At 50.2% G+C, this 19,089-nt stretch overlaps 2 protein-coding genes and 1 non-coding gene across 7 annotated transcripts in view; 2 read left to right on the top strand and 1 right to left on the bottom strand.

Annotated features, from left to right (window-relative positions):
* Positions 1–1,335: 1,335 nt before the first annotated feature.
* Positions 1,336–19,089, top strand: part of RSPH14 (radial spoke head 14 homolog) — an 81,395-nt gene continuing 63,641 nt past the window's right edge. For 2 of the 4 annotated variants that reach the window (XM_004063134.3, XM_055375096.1), the window contains exons 1-4: positions 1,336–1,449; positions 2,917–3,167; positions 4,430–4,532; positions 8,087–8,205. In XM_004063134.3, the coding sequence (XP_004063182.1) occupies positions 2,969–3,167; positions 4,430–4,532; positions 8,087–8,205 (421 nt within the window). In that variant the 5' untranslated portion in view covers positions 1,336–1,449; positions 2,917–2,968. Of the gene's footprint in view, positions 1,450–1,484; positions 1,711–2,079; positions 2,586–2,916; positions 3,168–4,429; positions 4,533–8,086; positions 8,206–19,089 lie in introns of those variants that run through there. The other 2 variants (XM_055375098.2, XM_055375097.2) reach the window with 2 other exon arrangements.
* Positions 5,512–5,571, top strand: LOC115932001 (U7 small nuclear RNA). The gene has a single exon (XR_004068391.1). It is a non-coding gene; the product is annotated as a U7 small nuclear RNA (small nuclear RNA).
* GNAZ (G protein subunit alpha z) overlaps positions 17,131–19,089 on the bottom strand; it is a 54,705-nt gene continuing 52,746 nt past the window's right edge. For both annotated transcript variants that reach the window (XM_031005675.3, XM_004063133.4), the window contains exon 3: positions 17,131–19,077. In XM_031005675.3, the coding sequence (XP_030861535.1) occupies positions 18,733–19,077 (345 nt within the window). In that variant the 3' untranslated portion in view covers positions 17,131–18,732. The remainder of the gene's footprint in view (positions 19,078–19,089) is intronic.

The raw sequence follows: 19,089 nt of genomic DNA, 5'->3' as shown, positions 1-19,089 counted from the left end.
CCGCTCCTAGAGGAATCTTTATGGCTTGCTGAATGCAGAAAGAAGCATATCTGTTTGCCTTTTCTTGTATCTTTTTTTAAAAATTATTTTTATTTATGTATTTATTTATTTATTTTAGAGTTGAGGTCTCACTCTGTCACCCAGGCTGGGGTGCAGTAGTGTGATATCTCACTGTAACCTCAAACTCTTGGGCTCAAGCAACCCTCCCCCTTCAGCCTCCCAAAGTGCTGGGATTACAGGTAGGAGCCACTGCACCTGGCCCAGTTAGCCCTTTCTGAGGCCACTATTTTTCCAATGTTGTCCACTCAAAATGGTCAATATACCAATCCAGCATATTTTGGGATGGCCCATACTTCACTCCTTCAGGGAGAAGGAAGGTTTCATGGAAGAAGTGTTCACCAAGTTGCATCCTGAAGGATAAAGAGGTAATAGTGTTACAGGGCGCTCAGGCTTCATGAACGAGGTGGCATTTGAGGGGTTAAGAGAGAGTCTGGCATGGCTGGAGGAGGCCATCACCCAGGGACTGGAGCACTAGGCTAGGAGTTTGGACTCAGCCCTGAGACTAGTGGGGAGCCATGGAGGGTTTTATGCAGGTGGTGGCTGGGTCTGGCTTGCTTTTGAGAACAGCTACGCTGGCCAGCAGTGTGTTGGGTCCACTACAGAGGCTAATCTTTGTCATTACCAGGCGGTCAGCCTGAAGAGCAAGGGGCATGGGCAGGGCTAGGCAGTCCTGAGATCAGGCCTATGTAATTTGGGGGAAACTGGCTGAGCGCAGTGGCTCACGCCTGTAATCCTAGCATTTTGGGAGGCCGAGGCGGGTGGATCATCTGAGGTCAGGAGTTCGAGACCAGCCTGGCCAACATGGCGAAACCCTGTCTCTACTAAAAATACAAAAATTAGCTGGGTGTGGTGGCGGCCGCCTATAATCCCAGCTATTTGGGAGGCTTAGGCAGGAGAATCACTTGCACCCGGGTTGGGGGGGTGGAGCGGAGGTTGCAGTGAGTCAAGATCGCGCCACTGCACTCCAGCCTGCGTGAAAGAGCGAAACTCCGTCAAAAAAAAAAAAAAAAAAATTGGGAGAAACGACTGAACTTCTCTGAGGTTCTTGTCTCTAAACTAGATGTTACCACCTTATGAATTTACTCTGAGGATCAGAGGCATGCAAAGTACCCAGTACAGAGAAGGGCGTAAATAAGTCACTTCCTTTCCCTTCTGTACTTTGAACAAAGCTGAGCCGCCTTTGGTCCCCACAGCAACCCTGTAAATGATTGTTCCCGCTTTGCAGCCGGCCGCAGCCTTGGGCTGTTTGCGCCTGCGCAGTGGGTGCTGCGTATGTAGACCGCGGCGCCGCGGACGCTGCTGGAGTCGCCTGGCAACGATGTCGCCTGGCAACTGAATAGGTTGGCCACTGGCGCGGGCTACTGGAAGCAGAAAGGGCTGCGGAGGCAGGTGAGGCGGCGGTGGTGGGCTAGGGGCCCGGGGACAGGGGGGCCCAGTGACCCACCCAGTCCCATTCACACGGGGCCGTGTCCCCACACTCAAAATCACGGTCTTTCGTCTCCGGCCGGACTCTCGCAGCCCACGCCGCTTAGAAGAGGGCAGGCCTCTGTCTCCAGCGCCCACCGTTCCTGTGAGGGGAGCTCAACTCAAACATGGCCACGTCCCTCCCAGTCCGGCCCCCACTTCTACCGTTGTCATCTGGTGTCCCGCGTGAGCATCTGGCTTACCTTTTACTGGAGTAGATTCCTACAGGCCTGTGGCCTGTCCATTCTACTAACCATGATAATAACCGTAATAATAACCACAGCCAACATATCTGAAGCCCTGGTATGCCAGGCTTACGTGTATTCGTTAATATGACAACTCTGGGAGGCAGGGAAGGAGGTACTGTTATCATCTCCCCTTTGAAGCTGCAGAAAGACACAGATAGAGGAAGTAACTTGCCAAGGTCACCCAGGCCTGAATCTGGAGCCAGTTCTTAACTACTAACCTACACTGCCCATAGTTGCTGAAAGTGTGTGTGTGTGTCTGCAATAAAAGTTAATCACTTTTTTTTTTTTTTTTTGAGACGGAGTCTTGCTTTGTCGCCAGGCTGGAGTGCAGTGGTGCGATCTTGGCTTACTGGAACCTCCGCCTCCCTGATTCAAGCGATTCTCCTGCCTCAGCCTCCCGAGTAGCTGGGACTACAGGCACGCGCCGTCACGCCCAGCTGATTTTTGTATTTTTAGTAGAGACGGGGTTTCACCATGTTGGCCAGGATGGTCTCGATCTCTTGACCTTGTGATCCGCCTGCCTCAGGCCTCCCAAAGTGCTGGGATTACAGGCGTGAGCCACTGCACGTGGCCATAAATCACCTTTTAACATTAATTCCCTTTCATGGATGTGTCAGAAGCATCTGAATATGGGTTCCTGGCAGTGAATGAGCTAGACCCAGATTTGAACACTGGCTTCTAGTCTTACCAGTTTCATGGCCTCCAGTAAGCTCCTTGGCCAGAACCTCAGTTTCCTCATTTGTAAAATATGGATAATACCAGCCCCCTCCTTATGGGGTAGTTGAATTGGATACTACTTATTGCTGGCACAAGGTAAGCACTAAACAGAGTGACCAACTTGGAGTTTGCTTGTTTGGTTTGTTTTGTCCTTTAATGCCTTTGACTGAAGATCCAGACGAAAGTATCAGTGGTTTCTTCTGTGAAGCACTATTGTGTGGGAGGGCTCTGGAGTTTGCAGTTTGGGCTGCTACTTACCTTCACTGGGACTTTGAGCAAATCTCTTCATTGCTCTCAGCCTCAGTTTGCTCATCTGTAAAATGAAAGTAAAAATACCCATTTGCCTGCCCTCACAGTTTGGAGGATCAAATGAGAAGTAGCTTTTAAATCATAATAGAAATAATGACAGCTTTTTGGTCTCTTTTAGTGAGTGGTTTCTGCAGAGCTTCATTTGGAAAGGCCTCTGTAGTTGGGGAAAGATGGCCCATTCCCAGAACTCCTTGGAGCTTCCCATTAACATCAATGCCACCCAGATTACCACTGCCTATGGCCATCGGGCCCTGCCCAAGCTGAAGGAGGAACTGCAGTCAGAGGACCTCCAGACAAGGCAGAAAGCCCTCATGGCCCTGTGTGACCTCATGCATGACCCCGAGTGTATCTACAAGGCCATGAACATAGGTGAGCATGACACAGCACAGGTGACCATGACTGGGGTCCTAGCATGGCTTCGGGCACTGGGTAGAACTTCAGTAATAAGGGTTGCTATTGTTTGAGCCTGACTCCAGGCCATTTCCACTACAGATGCAGTGCCCAGGTTCTTTTTAAAAAATATTTATTTATTGAGGGAGGGTCTTGCCATCTCCCAGACTAGAGTGCAGTGGCAGAATCATAGCTCACTGTAACCTTGAAATCTTGGGCTCAAGAGATCCTCCTACTTCAGCTTCCTGAGTAACTAGGACTACAAGTACCACCATGGCTGACTAATTTATTATTTTTTTTTATAAACAAGATCTTGCTGTGTTGCCCAGGCTGTTCTTGAACTCTTGGCCTCAATTGATTCTCCCAGGTCAGCCTCCAAAGTTTTGGGATTATATGTGTGAGCCATCACACCCAGCCTGGATTATCTTAATCCTTAGAAAGGCCACCTACAGGGGAGAGTCCATTCTCAACCCACAGATAAGAAAAGCATGGTTCAGAGAAGGATTGTAAGTCTAGGGTTGCCCAATAAATAAATAAAGCTAGATTTGTATTTATTTATTTATTTTTTGAGATGGCATCTCGCTCTGTTGCCCAGGCTGGAGTGCAATGGCACGATCTTGGCTCACTGAAACCTCCACCTCTTGGGTTCAAGTGATTCTCCTGCCTCAGCCTCCTGAGTAGCTGGGACTACAGGCACCTGCCATCATGCCTGGCTAATATTTTGTATTTTTGTAGAGACGGGGTTTCACCATGTTGGCCAGGCTGGTCTTGAACTCCTGACCTCAGGTGATCCGCTTGCCTTGGCCTCCCAAAGTGCTGAGATTACAGGCGTAAGCCACTGTGCCTGGCCAAAGCTGGATTTTTATTTGCTAAATCTAGCATCCCTGGGTGTAACCCACTCAAAGTCATATGACTAGTTTGGCACAGGGTTATAATTTGACCCCATATCTCTCCTGAGGTCAAAGAAATGGCAAAGGCCATTTTCTTAACCTCATGACAGACTTTGTGAGAAGGCACTGGTAGGAAGTGTGCAGGGAGAATCACAAGGAGGGTTGGATGAGACATGAGCCTCTTCAGTGACTCTGAAATGCTGCTTAACCAACATGATTCCCCAGTGCCCCAAAGCAGCAGAAACTCTGGTACATTCCTGCCCCAACTGGCCCACTTATTGACTTCTGGGTTAGTTGGTTTCTGAGACTGGCAAACATTCAAGGGTTGGTTGGTTGGTTTGTTTTTTGTAGGCTGTATGGAGAACCTGAAAGCTTTGCTGAAGGATAGCAACAGTATGGTGCGGATAAAGACCACCGAGGTGCTCTACATCACGGCGAGCCATAGCGTGGGCAGGTGGGATGCTGTTCTGGAAGCCAGTGTGACGCTTGCAAGCCGCACTTCTCCCCTGGGTGGATGCCCTTGAGCCGCTTAGAGTGCTCTGGAGTTTTGTCTGCAGCACCAGTTTTTGGAGGGGCTTCTATTTAGCCAGAGCAGGACTCTTTGCGGGGTGGTTTTGGTTGCTTCTGTGTGGATCTTATGGGGCCCTCTGTTCCAGACTGATTTTTATTTATTTTATGTTAGTTCCAAGCTCTGAGCGCACTCTCTCTCTCTCTCTCTTTCTTTTCTTTCTTTTTTGAGACAGTCTCTCACTCTGTCACCCAGGCTGGAGTACGGTGACATGATCTCAGCTCACTGCAGCCCCTGCCTCTTTGGGTTCAAGCAATTCTTGTGCCTCAGCCTCCTGAGTAGCTGGGACTACAGGCATGTGTCATCACGCTCAGCTAATTTTTGTATTTTTAGTAGAGACTGGTTTCACCACGTTGGCCAGTCTGGTTTCAAATTCCTGGCCTCAAGTGATCTGCCTGCCTCGGCCTCCTAAAATGCTGGGATTACAGGCATGAGCCACTGCACCTAGCTGAGCTTCCCACTTTCAAGGTGGGAAGAAAGTTCAGATCTTACCTCTGCAACAATTTTGCCACTTCTTAGCTTTTTACAGAGAGCCCAGTTCCCCAACCCAGATCCCCACAGGGGCTGTGGCTTTGGCTCCTGTCCCTGTGAGGGTATTAAAATAACATCCTCAAAGTGTGTATCTGGTCTGGTGGCCTCACTTCCTGTTCATGATGGCTGAGTTCTTGGTTTCTGGCACCTGAAAGTGTCCTTTTCCTGTGTAAGCACAGCTTCACTTTTTACACTTAAAAAAAATTTTATAGAGTATTTTAGTTAGGTGTTGGGGCAACAGGGTGAGGGTGGTTGGAGGTGCTTTCCCACATCAGCTGGGTTCACCCTCTTGACTGGCGATCAACAGTTTTACTTTGTATTAGAAACAAAACCCCAGTGTTACAGCTCTTTTAGAATTTTTCTAGCAGGTTTTCCAGTTTTCACTGGAACCTCTCCCCACCAGCCCCCATCCCCACCCCCCAAAAAAACAGAACCCCACATCACAAACACCCCCAAGCCGTGGCCCAGGTCTTTCGGATAAAGGGGGCCACTGCCCAGTGTGCACAGGCCCAGAAGGAAGAAAAGACAAGAAAGGCAAGGTGCTGACTGCCTTGGGGGTTGTTTGGTGTAAACAGGCAGCCATTCAGAGAGGCTTCAAATCAGTTCAGGATTTGAAGGGAAAAACAGCAGGAAAGGTGACTTGACTCCTGTGTGCCCCTAACCTTTACTTAGAGCCCATCAAGCTCTAAGTAGCTGCCCTGAACTGCCCAGGTTGAAACTCTTCTGCCTCTTCTACCCACAGAAGTAGTGACAGGAAGGGGGAATGAAGATAGCAGCCCTGGGCTTGGCATCTTGTCACCTTGAGGAGTTAATTTGCATGACATCTCACTGACAAGAGAGCTTCCTGGCAGCCTGTTCCCTGCCCTCTTGCTTGCCTCTGGTGAGGAGGCACACAGGCAAACACAACTGACTATCAAAGCATGAGAGACATGGAGTGGGTGACTAGACACTGACCAAGGAGGCCCCCGTGGTCAGGGAAGACCGCTGCAACTTGTGTGTCCCACGGTGACTTTCTTTTTCCAGACGATTCAAAACACACCATAAGTGAAAATAAATAAATAAATAAAATAAATAAAATTTATTTTTATTTATAATAAATGCCGCAGTGGCACAGCTGGTTGGGCACTTCCTGTGGGCACTTGGCTGAGGGGTTTGCACATGCATTCTCATTCATTCCTGAACCCAGCCCTCAGAGACGTGACCTCAAAAGGCCTCTTTCAGATGCATTCAGGCCCAGCAGTCAGTTGGTTAATCAAAAGAAATGATTACAAAGCAAGGAACCGAAGAAATGGTTTCCTTTAAATGGTTCGTTTTAACCCAAAACACAAATGATAAGGCATTCATCAATCCCCATGTGGGACCCAGGCTTTTTGTTGGATATGAGACCACTGGTTGGTGTTTCCTATCGTGTTTTTTTTGCTTAAACCATACTCATAACATCATCTGATTTGCAGCTTTGGTTTTTTTAAAGTAGAGCAAGAACTCAAAGATATTAATGAAATAACCTGTATGCAAAACCCTTCTAGAATCTTTTTATTTATTAATTTATATTTATTTATTTATTTATTTACTTATTTGAGACAGAGTCTCGCTCTGTCACTCAGGCTGGAGCACAGTTGTGTGTTCTTGGCTCACTGCAAGCTCCGCCTCCCGGGTTCATGCCGTTCTCCTGCCTCAGCCTCCAAAGTAGCTGGGACTACAGGCGCCCGCCACCACACCCGGCTAATTTTTTTTTTTTTTTTTGTATTTTTAGTACAGGCGGCGTTTCACTGTGTTAGCCGGGATGGTCTCGATCTCCTGACCTAGTGATCCACCCGCCTTGGCCTTCCAAAGTGCTGGGATTACAGGCGTGAGCCACCGCGCCTGGCCTAGAATCTTTTTATTTTTTAAGAGACAAGGTCTAGCTCTGTCATCCGTGCTGGAGTTTAGTGGCATGATCCTAGCTCACTGTAGCCTTAAACTCCTAGGCTCAAACAATCCTCCCACCTTAGCCTACTGAGTAGGTGGGAACACAGGCACACACCACCATGCCTGGCTAACTTTTAACATTTTAGTAGGGACTGGGTCTCACCATGTTGCCCAGGCTGGTCTTGAACTCCTGGCCCAAGTAATTCTACCACCTTAGTCTCCCAAAGCACTGGGATTAGGTGTGAACTATCTAGAATCTTTTACAATCATCTCTTTTTTTTTGTCTTTTTTGAGACAGTCTCATTCTGTCACCCAGGCTGGAGGGCAGTGGTGCAGTTGCAGGTCACTGCAACCTCTGCTTCCTGGGCTCAAGTGATCTTGTGCCTCAGCCTTCTGAGTAGCTGGGATTACAGGCATGTGCCACCAAGCCTGGTTGATTTTTTGTATTTTTAGTAGAGACGGGGTTTTGCCATGTTGGCCAGGCTGGTCTCGAACTCCTGACCTCAAGTCATCTATCCGCCTAGGTCTCCTAAGGTGCTGGGATTACAAGTGTGAGCCACTGTGCCCAGCCAATCATCTCCTTTTTTTTTTTTTTTTGGTTGGGGGTGGGGGCCCAATTTTGAGTCCTTCCAAAGCATTCAACTTTTTCTCATAAGCAAATTTGAAAAAGAAAATCCTCTTCTCATCTAATTGGCTTGCCTAATATTTACTGAACTTATATAATGATAACAACAAGCATAACTGGTGTACATAGATGTGGAGGCAAGGGAGACCAGAAGAACAAGGGGCCAAGGTGGGCTGGGCCTGCTGAGCTCACTCCCCTGGAGGTTCAGGTGAGATGGATCATGCACCTGTAGCCTTTGTCTGCTCCCGCAAAGCCAGAGGAATGTGGTCTACCCCAGACAGCATGGATCAGACTCCAGCAGGGACCCTGACTCTTCTAATTTGAGCCTCTCACGGCATGGTCTCACTTATGTCACTGTCCACCCTCCCTTCCCTAGATACGCCTTTCTAGAGCACGACATCGTCCTTGCCCTGTCCTTCCTGCTGAATGACCCCAGCCCAGTCTGCCGGGGGAACCTGTACAAGGCATACATGCAGCTGGTCCAGGTGCCTAGAGGTAGGCTTGCGTCCTGCACACAGATCTGTCGGGCACTCAAGTTGTCCGTCGGTCTCCTCTCCAGGTCACATATGTACCAGGGTGTAGATCGTCCACTTTTTATTAAATTACAACATACATATTAGAAAAGCACATATCTGCTGGGTGTGGTGGCTCACACCTGTAATCCCAGCACTTCAGGAGGCCGAGGCAGGCAGATCACGAGGTCAGGAGTTCGACACCAGCCTGGCCAATATGGTGAAACCCTGTCTCTACTAAAAATACAAAAATTAGCTGGGCATGGTGGTGGGCACCTGTAATCCCAGCTACTTGGGAGGCTGAGGCAGAAGAATCGCTTCAACCTGGGAGGTGGAGGTTGCAGTGAGCCAAGATTGCACCATTGCACTCTAGCCCGGGCGACAGTGCGAGACTCTGTCTTAAGACAAAAAAAAAAAAAAAAAGAAAAAAGAAAAGCACATATTCTAAACGAACATTTGGTCAAGTTGTTTTCAGTGAACATGTGGTGTAACTGCCACCCCAATCAAGACATGTAGAGAGTATTTACCACCTCTCCAGAAACTTCCCACATGCCCATACTGGGTATTACGCTTACCAATGATAAATGGTATCTTCAATTTATAAGACCACAGAGGATACCCCTTTTAAAACTTTACATAAATGGAAACATCCAGCTTGTAATATCTTGCTTGTAGCTACTTTTGCTTAACGTTTTATTTCTGAGATTTACTTGTGGGATGTATTACTGATTTTTGCTTGTTTATGCTGGAGTATGGTATTTACACTATGTGAGTATACAACAGTTTACTTACCCATTCCGTTGCTGACGGACATCTGAATTGTTTCTAGCTTATGGCTACCAAGAATAGAGTGGCTATGAACACCCTTATAAATGTCTTTTGATGGGCATGTATATGCATTTATTTTGAAACATACCTAAGAAGAGAATGGCTGGCCTGGGTAAGATTATGTTCAGCTTTTAGAAGGTACTACCCAATGATTTTCTAAAATACTTGCATCTGCACATGCCATGTCCCAGCTACCCAAGAGGCTAAAGCAGGTGTATTGCTTGAGCCTAGGAGTTCTAGGCTGTAGTGCCCTACGCCAGTCGGGTGTCCGCACTGTTTGGTATCAATATGGCGACCTCCCGAGATGGGGGGACCACCAGATTGCCTAAGGAGGGGTGAACCAGCCCAGATCAGAAACAAAGCAGGTCAAAACTCCTGTGCCGATCAGTAATGGGACTGCACCTATGAATAACCACTGCACTCTAGCCTGAGCAACATAGCAAGATCCTGTCTCTAAAAAAAAAATGAATAAAATACTTTTACCAATTTATACTTCCACTAGCAGTATATGAGAGTTCCAGGTGATTTATATCCTCATTAATCATAGATTTTTTTCTGTCTTTTTATTTTAGCTATTTTGGTGGGTGTGTAGTAGTATCTCATTTTGGTTTTAATTTATATTTCCCTGATGATTAAAAGGGGATGTCCTGTAAATGTTTTCTTTTGTGAAATACCATAGCACACATTTAAGGGATAAAGAAGGCCCGTCCCAGAAGCAATGTTGCATACAGTTCCTGTCCCACTGGCCCTGCTGACTAGATGGGGAGTCCGGGGTAACAGCTACCCAATACCACGGCTCGAGAGTTAAGATTTATGGCAGATTGATACCTGCCTGGTCGCATGATGCAATGAGTATTTTTAGACGAGGGAATCATTTCAAGGGCCGTGATAGGAGGCCTTGAAGGGGATACCTTAGCTCAAGGTGGACAAACAGATATTGTAGCCCAGCAGTCAGATGAACCTGGGTTCCCTCTGCCCTTCCCCTCACTCCCAGTGTGCCCTGGACAGGTTATTTCCCATGTCTAAAGTACCTGCCTCAGAGGCCAGAAATGAGGTTGAAGTGGAAACACTAGCCTGGTGTATAGCTCAGCGTCCTGCCCAAGGATGGAGTGCAAACATTCAAGGCCAGGCGTGAGCATTCCCTGGGTTAAGGCTCAGAGAGAAATGACTACGGGATCAGGTGCAGATAGGCGGGCCCAACAGAGCAGAGCCTGTGAGGGTCTGGGATTGTTGCTTGGCTCCTGAAGCACATCTTCTTCCAGCTGATCTGGCCTGGGAGTTGAGCACACTAGGCCTGTGGTTTTTTAAAAACACCACCATGCGCCTGGTCCTCTCCCAGGCCACCAGGATCAGTCTCTGGGGGTGGGGCCCTGCACACATATTTCTGAAAATGCACCTTGAATGACAGTCATGCATGCCCCAGGGTTGAGAGCCCCTGGGGTATTAGGGTGATCCACAGGGGACCAGTGCTGGGTTGAGCTAAATTAATGCCCTGTGCTCACCATGCAGGAACCTGAGGAATAAGCGAGGGTCTTGTCCCCTCATTCTTGGAGTGTGGAGACAGGGGACTTGCTGCTCTCAACCAGTCCTCTTACAATGATTGTGACCTATTTAAAGCATTCAGAGAAGTACAGAGATGGTGATAAGGAACATTGGATACCACCAGCCAGCTTTGCCAAATCTTTACATTCTGTATCCATATTTTATACTTGCTTGAAATTTTTATTTGAAGAAATCATAGGTACAGTCCAAGCACCCTGTGAACCTCCCCCCACCCAGAGCACTCTTCCTCCTGCCTTTCCTTGAGCTACTAATAATCTGGTGACTATGTCCCCAAAATGCATATCTTTATATTTTACCACAGATATAATTACATATGGACGATATATAATCTTGTTTTGCATGTTTTAAAACTATGTAAGTGGATCTCGCTGTATGTATCCCTCTGTTACTTCCAAAACCTTAAAAAACCTAAATAACATTAGAGATTTATAGAAATTTTGAGATGAATCCATGTTGCGCCACTGGCTGTATTTCATTCATTTCCATCACTGCACACTGTTCCGGTGTTTGAATGTATCACGATACACTCACCCATCCCAGGCTGGCAGGCTTGTTGGTTGTTTGTACTCCTGTACTGCAGAAGGACTGTGCCATGGCTGTTCCTGCCCAGGGCTTCCTGGTACCCTGGAAGGAGAGTCCCCTAGAGCATCTGCCAGGGAGGGCATTGCTGGGCCAGGGAGAATGCGTTTGCCTTCAGCTTTGCTGGATATTGCAACTGCTTCCAGCCCAGCCTCTGGCCTCCAGAGAGCCCGGGGCATATCCCAGCCTGATGGATGTGCTATGGTGTTTCACTGTGATATGGCTTTACTGTCCCTGTCCTGGTGAGAGGAAACATCTTCCCTCTGCCTGACACCTCGTCAGATTCCTCTCCTGCCCAGTGCCTCTGGAGAGAGTGTGTTCATTCTGTTGCCGAGTTGTTTTTCCATTTCTTATTGATTTGAAGGAGTGTGTAATTTATCCTGGATTCCAACCCTTTGTCGGTTACCTACATTGCAAATATCATTTCAAACCAGGCTGTTTTCTTGGCTTCTCACTGTGCCTTTGTTGATTTACTGGTGCAGCAGTCTTTCTTTCTTTCTTTCTTTCTCTTTTCTTTTTCTTTTTCTTTTTTTTTTGAGACAGAGTCTCACTCTGTCGCCCAGGCTGGAGTGCACTGGCGCAGTCTCAGCTCACTGCATCCTCCACCTCCTGGGTTCATGCCATTCTCCTGCCTCAGCCTCCCGAGTAGCTGGGAGTACAGGCACCCGCCACCATGCCCGGCTGATTTTTTGTATTTTTAGTAGAGACGGGGTTTCACCGTGTTAGCCAGGATGGTCTCGATCTCCTGACCTCATGATCCGCCTGCCTCAGCCTCCCAAAGTGCTGGGATTACAGGTGTGAGCCACCACACCCGGCCTTCTTTTTCTTTCTTTCTTTCTTTCTCTCTCTCTCTCTCTCTCTTTCTTTCTTTCTTTCTTCTTTCTTTCTTTCTTTCTCTTTCTTTCTCTCCCTTCCCTTTCTTTCTTTCCTTCTTTTCCTTCCTTTCTTTCTCTCTCTTTGTCTTTCTCTTTCTTCCTCTCTCTTTCTTTCTCCTTTCCTTCCTTCCTTCCTTCCTTCCTTCTTTTCTGAGATGCAGTCTCACTCTGTCACGCAGGCTGTACTGTAGTGGCATGGTCTCCGCTCACTGCAAACTCCACCTCCCAGGTTCAAGTGATTCTCCTGCCTCAGCCTCCCGAGTAGCTGGGACTACAGGCGTGTGCCACCATGCCCAGCTAATTTTTGTATTTTTAGTAGAGACGGGGTTTCACTATGTTGACCAGGCTGGTCTTGAACTCCTGACCTCACGATCCTCCCGCCTCGGCCTACCAAAGTGCTGGGATTACAGGCGTGAGCCACCACGCCCAGCCTTCGCAGTTTTTCATTTGAATAATGTAGTCAATTTCATGATTTTTTTTTTCCTCTGGGCTTTTTTTTTTGAGTGCCGTGTAAGATAATCTTTCTTTACCCTGACTCATGAAGATATTCTGCCATATTTTCTTCTAAAATGTACGAGTTTGCTTTCCTCCATCTCCTCCCCTTGTCTTTTTCTGCAGTCCACAAACACTGGGTGCACCATTAGGAGTAGGGGGCTGTGGTACTGACAAGCTCACGAACAGAAGCCTCAGTGAGGGTCAGGGTGGGGAGCCTCGGCCCTTCATCGCGGGGCTTACTGAGTGCTGCTCATGATCTGTGAAGGGCCCAGAAGGGGAGGCCTGGGACACCGGGTATGCAGGGGACAGTTGGACAATGAGCAGAGGGAGGAAGGGAAGGAGGCAATGTGGCAGATGCCCAGGAGATCTGTTCTGGGGGTACACTGAGTGTCGTGGCCTCTGGATTAGCGAGTGTGACTGTGCCCCAGGTGGTGTCCTTCATGGGCCTCCGGGTGGGGGGGCCTGGGGGGTGGCGAGGGCATCTATTTCAGTGGCTCTGTTCTTACCAGCGTGTGACCTTGGGCAGGACCATCACCTGTGGGAATGTGGGTGTCACCTGTGTGGCTTAGCTGGGACAGTCTCTGAGCAGGGCTTAGCTGGCTCCCAGTGAATGCTGGTGGCCATTGGTATGGTTTCCTATCAGTGGCCACACTGGAAGGCCGTTTTCACCATGGCACCCTCTGCACCTGGCAGGGTGCCTGGCATGTGGCTAGCGCTCAACAAATATTGGCTGTTTAGTAGGTTTTATGTCATACTTTAAAGGATCAATTGCTGGTTGTCTTCTTGCTACAGTTCACTTACCTGCTTGCTCATTCCTTCATTCATTTGACAGTATGTGTTGGGCCCCTGCTTTGTTCTGGCCACTGTGCCTCAGTTTCTTCCCCTGTGTCATGGGTGTCTGTGGGAGAGTGGTTTCAGAATCCTTGCTCTGGCCAAGTCTGACTTGCATGATTTCCCAGAGTAACCAGGAGGGGGCACCCCAGGACTGAGGATTGTCCCAGGTGGGCCCTGGCCCTGCAGGGGCCCTGGGCCCAAGCTGCTGCGCTTACCCACACGCATTCCTCTAAGTTCCTTCCAGGCTGGCTACTCATGCCCCGTGGTGGTGCCGTGTCAGGAGAGGAGAAACTAGGATTGTAGAGACAGATGTCACACACAGGCTGCCAGCCCAGGCTCCCTGCCAGCTGGGCCCTGAGTGATGCACAGGGTCTGCTTCTGCTCCCCAGCCCGATGAGAGGGGGAGGCCTGGCAGGCCAGGAACCAAGAGGCCAGAGTGTCCCTATCGGTGACCATCATTCCTGCTAAGTCCAGGAATGGGGTAGAACCCCATGAGAAAACAGGTTTCATTTTTGTGGGAGAGAGTGTTCTGTGGCTGAGATTGACAATTCTTCTCTAACCAGATTTTGGGGTGCAGTTGAACAGCTCAGGGTCCCCCGGAAGTATCCCTCTACCATCCCACTGGTCCTGACTGGGCACACCTGTGAGTCTGTTCTGGCCCTGCCTCCAGTCTCCCTCTCCTTGTGCCAGGCTCTGAGACCCCAGCCCAGCTTTAGCAGCAGCATGATGGGGCCTGTTCTGACCCTGACTCCACACGTGTGCAGCCTGGGGGTGGAGATGGATGACCCTCCCAGCCCGGGGGAGAGCACCAGCCTGAGAGGAGGAGGGAGGCAGCAAGGATGCGCCTGGGCCCTGCCTCTGGAAATTGGCTCCTTGACCTTGGAAAGGAGCAGAACTGGGTTTGGGAAGGGGAGGGTGCCGCGGGTGAAATGTCTGGATGCAGTTTGATCCAAGTCATTTGGGGGTTCAGGGGACATCCCTGGAGTCATAGCATCTAAGCTAGGGAGAAATCTGGGGGTCTACAGCTATACCACCCAGAATGCACCCAATGTCATCTGAACCCCAGGTACATGGGCTGCTGGAGAAGCAAAGTAGGTGCTCCCACTGCAGTGAGCCGTATGTCTCATTCCAGGGTAGTGGCCTTGGGCGGACCACCACTGCACCCTGTCCCTCTTCAGCAGCCACCCGTGGACACCCGGCTTCCTTTGATGGACCCAGAGCAGCCCCCTCCTCCTCCTCCCCTTGATGCCACAGGGTGAGGGGTGGAGGCCAGCTGCCCTAGAGGAGCAGGCCCTTTTCTGTCTTGCCTGCCCTCAGGGCAGGGTGCACCAGAACCCCAGGCACATCCTCAGCCTGACAGTCTTTGGTGGGTAGTTGTACCCCATTCCTGGACTTAGCAGGAATGATGGTCACTGATAGGGACACTCTGGCCTCTTGGTTCCCAGCCTGTCAGGCATCCCCATCTCGTCAGGCTCATCTGGGTGAGGTGAACTCATCCAGGGCAAGGTCTAGCCTCAGTGTTGCCTCAAGTCCTCATGGTGCAGTGCAGCCCTTCCTGGCACTGTCCCCTGAGCCAGATGGACCATTTGTTCTGGACGGCTGACGTTGGAAGTAGGGTGCCAGGGCCTGTTGCCACTGTGGGGATCTGGGGAATGTGGACAGAGTAAAGCCCCTCAGGTCCTGGCCTGGTGGGGTCACATTGTGTGATGCTGATAAGTCATCGCTTCTCCTGGTCTCTGCTTCCACTTCTGTAGAATGGAATCAAGCATCTTGGCCTCCCATGAGTGTGCCCCCCAGTGGCAGTCACTGAGGAGAGCTGGGATTATCGTGACCACTGTTGTTGACCCATTGCACCACCAGGGTGACCACATGGGCTATAGGTGAGGATGGCAATATCCCACAGGGAGCCACATGATGGTGGGTCCTGGGAAAGGAGGCTGGGGCTGCGTGAAGTAGGACAAGGCGGGATTAGTCACCTGCAGTGGGCAGGGCTGGCCCAGCCATCCCCAGGTCCTCCCCTTCAGGCACCCTGCTCTAGCCTCCTCTCACCAGCAACCTTGGTGAGTCCTGGTGCTTACCTCCCGTTGGCTAAGACTCCTGGACCATCCCAGCTCAGCATGCGCCTTCTCCGTGGGGCATTGTTTGGAGGAATGAGGTGGGTCAGAGGCACTGGCCTTGAGCTGCTCAATGGAGTTTCCAACACCCCTTCCCACTCGACCCTGGAGCCCTGGCAGATGGAATGCAGGGAAGGAGGAGACTTCCAAGAAGCCGCCCAGGTGACTTTGAGCTGTGAGGATGGGGAAGGACATGCTAGGCAAAGGGATCATTGGGGGCAAGAGCGGAACAAGGCAGGCTCAGGAGGAGAACCAGTGCAGGTGAACTGCAGGGGAGGACGGGGCCAGAGAGGTCGACAGCGCCTGAGGTTTCTCTGCAGCCTATGGGGGAACTGGAGACTCCTGACTAGGTTCTGGGAACCGGGAGAAACCTCCCTCCAGGGAAGGCCTCCTCTGATCTTTGCACACATTAGGAAGGGAGGCTCAATCCCTTTCTCCCTTTAGCCATGTATTTTTAGATTAAAGATGCTCACGGCGAAATTACTGCTCTTTTCACAGTTGGCATTAAAAGCACAAAATAAGTCTCAACGATTTTAAGTCACACGTTATTTCTTCACAAACAAAAGCCCCTCTGGGTTCTGGCTGTTTGGTAACGTAGGAAGGTGTGAAGGGAGTCCCTGCGTGGGCTTAGGAGTAGGGATGGGGTGGTGATAGCACCAGGGCTGCGTGCGTATCTGCGCATGTGTGCATGTGCTTGTGTGCATGCATGCCTGTGTGTGCCTGCTGACCCCCCACTTTGCTTGAGGTCCTGCTTTGAGGAGGAGGCTGCAGGGTGGTTCTGTGCTGCTCCCTGTAGGCTTCCATCCTGTGCAGGTGTCAAGCCAGGCAAGGACTCCAGCAGGAGGAAGGATCAGCGTCTCTGCTCCTCCAGTGGGAGCAACAGCTCCCTGGCCTGGTGAATCCTGGCTTGACTGCTCCCTGACCTCAGGCACCTTTCCTCATCTGTAAAATGGGCACCTCTGGCAACCTGCCGAGGTGGGGTGTTACATAAAAGCATTAGTAAGGAGCCCGGCTCCGTGTGTGGTTCACAGCAGGCCCTTGGTGAATGCACTCCGTTGACTTCTGATCGGCACCTCGGTGAATGCACTTCGTTGACTTCTGATCAGCACTTTTCCACTATATCCAGATACCTCTAACCACACAAGCCAGTCAGCGAGCACTGCATGCTCAGGGACCCCTCCTCCCCAAAACCCTACAAGGTTTGCCCTACACTACTGGGGGCACAGGCCTCCAGGCCCTCAGGGCACCTCTTCCACTCTGCAGGATGACTCTGACCTTGGCTGAGGTGTCCACATGGTGGGAGGGGTCCAGGGTATGGCACAGCCTGGGTCAGTGTTGGGCGGGGTCTTGGGGGCAGCGGGAGGGGCAGGAGTCATCATCACCCCCAAACCTCCACACCAGGACTGCATGGACCTGGCAGGTTTCCCCTCTGCAGTTTCTTTCCTCTCGTGATGTTTATTCGTGATGTTCATTGCAAAATGACTCTACCTAAATGTGTGGAGGTATAGGGGTGGCGTTTGGAATATGGGACCTCAGAATGGAGGTGTCCCCGGCTTCCCTCCCAGATGGCACCAAGTTCAGCCACAGGTCAGCTACACACATAGCACACTGGGACAATGCTGGGCTCCATTCAGGGTATTTTATTTTCTTAAAGTAGACAACCTTTGACTTTCATCCAATCACCAGCTTCTCTTTCCCCCGTACATCTCTTCACGTCCTTGGCTGTGATTCTGCACACTGACCTCGGACACACAGCTACTGCACGGAGAGAGGGAGGGAGATCTGGCAAGGGCTCCGGCAGTGCCTCTCCTCTCCATGGTACAGTTCGTATTTACACACGGCCCTTGGCGAACGTCCTTTCAACGCAGTTGCCCATAGGCCCTGGGACAGGAAGGCCCAGATCAGGGTCCCAGCAGGGCCTCCCTCAGGCCACAACGCTGGCTGTGCCTTCACAGGAGTCAGAGCATTTCCAGCCAGTCTCAGGCGCGGGGCATGCTGGGACCAGGGGCGCCACCCCTTGCTCCCCTTCCTTCACTCAGCAAAGCCACAAATAATTTACTCTTTAAATACCAAGACACTTAGCTATTGTTCAATTGCTCCCAGGTGAAAGAACCTTCTTTAAATATGTCATGTTTATTTTCTTAAATAAAAACAAAGCAGAAAACCCCACCATTAACAAGAGGACACTGCAGAGGCTTATGTACAATACGTGTCCCGCGAGGCTGGCGCAGGACTGCCACTCACTCCAAAATTTCTTTGGAGCAGAGAGACAGAATCGTCCAGATAACAACTTTTACACTCAGCAAGCCAGACACAAAAAAGACCACCTGAAAAAAAATATGTTTTGAAAATCTGCATTTAAAAAAGAATACTCAACTGCATTTGAAATTTTATGGATTTTTTTTCTGCGAAACACCACGAGATTTGGCCAAAAAAAAACCAAAAAACAAAAAACAAAAAAGAATGTCAGAGAAGGAAAACCAGGTTTTGATTTATAAAACATCAGACTAGTAGAAGAAAAGCTGGAATCCCAGCTGGCCTAGTTTGAAATAAATCTTGCCACTCGTTTTGTTGTATTGGTTTTTGCTGCATATTTTGGAGCTGTTTTTTAAAAAGAGCTGTGAGTGGCTGGAGGTCTGGTTAGTGCTGTCACCCGGCTCCTAAGGTCCCGGGTCCAGAATGAAAGTGGTGCTGAGCAGCTGTGTGCAGGCCAGCAGGGAAGGTGCACAGACCCTGCACTGGTCCTCCCTCTTGGTCAGCGGCAAGGTCCCTAGGCCAGAGCTCGGGCAGTGAGCTGGCCCTCCTCCAGGCGACAGGGGTGCAGTTGGCCTACCTTGCCTCAGCCCTGCTGCCTATCCCTAACAATCCAATGCAGACCCCCAAGTGGAGTGGGGCCAACTCAGGAAGGCAAAGTGAAGGGGCAGGTTGGGCTTGTAGTGACCTTGTGACAGCTTCTCAAGTCTTCAAGAGACCTCGACATTTTAGAGGATTTTGCCATCTCCAGATGTGTGTGTGTGCATGTGTGTGTGTCTATCTACCTAGCAATCTATCCGTAAATATTTATGTTTGCAGAAATGTGGGGCCAAGGAGGCAGAGGCCAAGGGGTGGGGGACATTCTTTAGGCCCCCTGTTTTCTGCCCCTGGATTGGGCCTCTCTAGCACGCGTTGGGGCATGACACCCCGTGGGTTTCACCATAGGCAGGCGGGCCTGGGCCCGGCTCCTCAGCAAAGGCCAATGTACTTGAGATTGTTCTGTATGATGACGTCTGTCACCGCGTCGAAGACAAACTGGATGTTACTGGTGTCGGTGGCGCAGGTGAAGTGGGAGTAGATCTCCTTGGTCTCCTTGTTGCGGTTCAGGTCTTCGAACTGCCGCTGGATGTAGACAGCGGCCTCCTCGTACGTGTTCTGGCCCTTGTACTCGGGAAAGCAGATGGTGAGCGGGATGCGGCGGATCTTCTCTGCCAGCAGGTCCTTCTTGTTCAGGAAGAGGATGAGTGAGGTGTTGATGAACCAGTTGTTGTTGCAGATGGAGTCAAAGAGGCGCAAGCTCTCTGCCATCCGACTCTGGGGAAAGGA

This window comes from Gorilla gorilla, chromosome 23, assembly GCF_029281585.2.
Source record: "Gorilla gorilla gorilla isolate KB3781 chromosome 23, NHGRI_mGorGor1-v2.1_pri, whole genome shotgun sequence".
Classification (NCBI taxonomy): Eukaryota; Metazoa; Chordata; class Mammalia; order Primates; family Hominidae; genus Gorilla; species Gorilla gorilla.
This window is presented reverse-complemented; position numbering and strand designations above follow the sequence as displayed.